Genomic DNA, 2,957 nt, shown 5'->3' on the forward strand with positions numbered 1-2,957 from the left:
TTAAGTCAACCAAAAATCTACATATGTAATAACCACGTGTAGTCATTCTTTTACACATGTTTGCACGTTACCCATTCACTGCATCTAATTTGTTATTGTTTTTTTTTTCTCAATCATTATTTTCAATTGTAATTTTTATTTTCGTATATGTCTGATTATAATTGTGTTCTAATTTATCTTATTTTCTTAATAGTTTAAACATGTCGAATTTGACCAAACTTGATTTTGCGGCCTTGGATATTTCTGGAAGTAATTATTCTGAATGGGTGTTAGATGCCGAGATGCATCTTAAGTCTTATGCCCTTGGTGATGCTATTAAAGTGGGCAATACAGCATCCGAACAAAATAAGGCACAAGCCATGATTTTGCTCCGTCGTCACCTCCATGAGGGCCTCAAATATGAATATTTGACAGTGAAAGTTCCTTTGATCTTATGGCAAAATCTGAAAGAAAGGTATGACCATCTTAAAACAGTAATTCTTCCTAAAGCAAAATTTGACTGGATTCACCTAAGGTTACAGGATTTCAAATCCGTTATTGAGTATAACTCAGCCATGCACAGAATCGCTTCACGGTTAACTTTGTGTGGAGAAAAGATATTTGATGCGGATATGTTGGAAAAAACATATCAGACCTTTCATAGTTCACAATTGCTCCTGTCGCAGCAATATCGCCAGAGAGGTTTTAAAAAATACTCTGAACTAGTTTCATGCTTATTGGTGGCTGAACAAAATAGCGAAATCCTGTTAAAAAACCATCAGTCCCGTCCTACTGGTACCGATCCATTGCCAGCAGTAAATGCCACAGTTTCTGGTCCATTCCCTGAAGTGAATGCGACAAGGTATGATAATAATCATAAATATTCGAGTCCCACAAGAAGTGGTGGCCGTGGACGAGGGCGAGGAAATTATCAAGGTGGTCGAGGCGGAAAATTTAAAAAGTCATATTCTCACCAAAAGGATGGTCCATATGAGAAAAATGAAAAAGGCCTTGAAAATTTATGTCACCGTTGTGGTAGTATAGGTCATTGGGCTCGTACCTGTCGTACGCCTAAACATCTTGTGGATCTCTACCAGCAGTCTCAAAAAAATAACAAAGGGAAGAATATAGAAGCGAATTTTACTGATAAGCATGACAATTTTGAGACAAATTATGCCGATGGTGATAATTATCTATCTCCCAAATCTGGTGAATATTTGGATTTGGACGACTCAGATTTCTTAAATTATGACACTAGTGGAGAAATTGGCCCTTTGATTGGAGATGAAAGTGTCCAAAGATTGGACTAAATTTTATTCGTATTAATGATCAAGTTATTTATTTTCATTCAATTTAGCTACTAGTCGTATTTTGTTTTCGGATATTATTAAGTATGAGTGTTAAGTTTATTTAATGGATATTACCAATAATTTTTATTTATAATAATTGAATATCGAATTTAGTTACAATCTCACTAAAGAATAGCAACAGAGGTGTGAAAAACTCTTATAGCATCATGTGAGAATGTTTTTCTCGGTTTCTAAGTTTTTTTTAATGTAGTTCAATTCCTTTTATGAATAAGTTGTTTGCACTTTGCACCATCGTTGTATCCCTTCCGCTTTAATTTATAATAGTCTTGGCTTGGCCGTCCCCAACTCCCCATTCCCTTGTCTCTGCAAGAATGATTATCTGAGTTTCCAAGTAAGTGACGCACACCCACGCAAAGTGCATACTTTTCCTTATTTTACGGCTTCCGTATTTGGGTTTTTCCTTATTATATACGGCTACCCTTTTTCCTTATTTTATCCCTTTCTGACTTATTGTATGTTTTTCTATATAAAATATTACGTACATACACCAAACAATTGTTACTTATTACACGTGTTAATATTGATAATATTTGCGTCTTGACGATCTAATTACACGTTTATGTTTACTTTTTTTATCCATGTATCTTATGTAATTTATTTTATAACGATTATGAGAGCTACATCTGAAGATGTATGTCTCGTGAACGATAAGAGTTTTGTGCAGTTGAATTTCATGCACTAGTAAACCTGAAGTTTACAGATAAAATAACTTTATTGTTTGGCATGACCGGTGTAGCCATCCCGGCTCATTAATGATGCGAAAAATCATTGAAAATTAATTTGGTCATTTATTGAAGAACCAGAAGATTCTTCAAACTAGTGATTTTTCATGTGTTACTTGTTGAGAAGGCAAGTTAATTATTAGACCATCACTTACAAAGATGGGAATGAATCCCTTACATTTGTGAAAAGGATACAAGGTATATATCCGCAGTGGACCATTTAGATATTTTATGGTTTTAATTGATGCATCAACTAAATGGTCACATATTTCTTTGTTGATAACTCGCAACCTGAAGTTTGCGAGAATACAAGGTCTAAATTACCTATTTAAGCATGGGGCATATAATTTTACATAAGGTAGCATTATTTTGCATCAGGCCAACGAGTTATTTACTACATGAGATTTATTTACAGTCATTTTGACGAGTCAATCTTCCCAACATTAGGGGGAGAAAATAAACAACTGGTGAAAGAGATAAGTTGGAATGAATTATCATTATCTCAGTTAGATGCCTTCACTGATCTAAAAGGCGTGATAAAATCCCATATACTAGTTGTAAATGCTCCAGCAAAATTTAATGTCCCTGAAGGACTTTTACTTGCAAATGAGTCTAAGGCACGCATGAAGCGTGGTAGACCAATTGGTTCCAAAGAAAAACAATCCTCGAATACAAAAAGGAGCAAAAGTTTATGATGGCAATATTGAGGATAAGATAGCTTTTGAAAAGCCCCTAGAAAAGCTTGGAGACATGACTAATGATATTAATCTAAAAGAGATTCAGGTACCTGAAAATAATGATTGTGAAGAGATCTCGATAAATTATGTCATGTCAAGACAAATATGGAACCGAAATAAAATCGACGTCGATAAGTGGTGTTTTAGTA

The 2,957-nt window shown here is 34.6% G+C and overlaps 1 protein-coding gene across 1 annotated transcript; it reads left to right on the plus strand.

The window, feature by feature from the left end:
- Window positions 1-200: 200 nt before the first annotated feature.
- LOC141607561 (uncharacterized) lies at window positions 201-1,289 on the plus strand. Its single transcript, XM_074426913.1, has one exon. It carries the CDS (start codon window positions 201-203, stop codon window positions 1,287-1,289), a length of 1,089 nt encoding a protein of 362 aa, XP_074283014.1.
- Window positions 1,290-2,957: the final 1,668 nt, after the last annotated feature.

This window comes from Silene latifolia, chromosome 10 (assembly GCF_048544455.1).
Source record: "Silene latifolia isolate original U9 population chromosome 10, ASM4854445v1, whole genome shotgun sequence".
Taxonomy (NCBI): Eukaryota; Viridiplantae; Streptophyta; class Magnoliopsida; order Caryophyllales; family Caryophyllaceae; genus Silene; species Silene latifolia.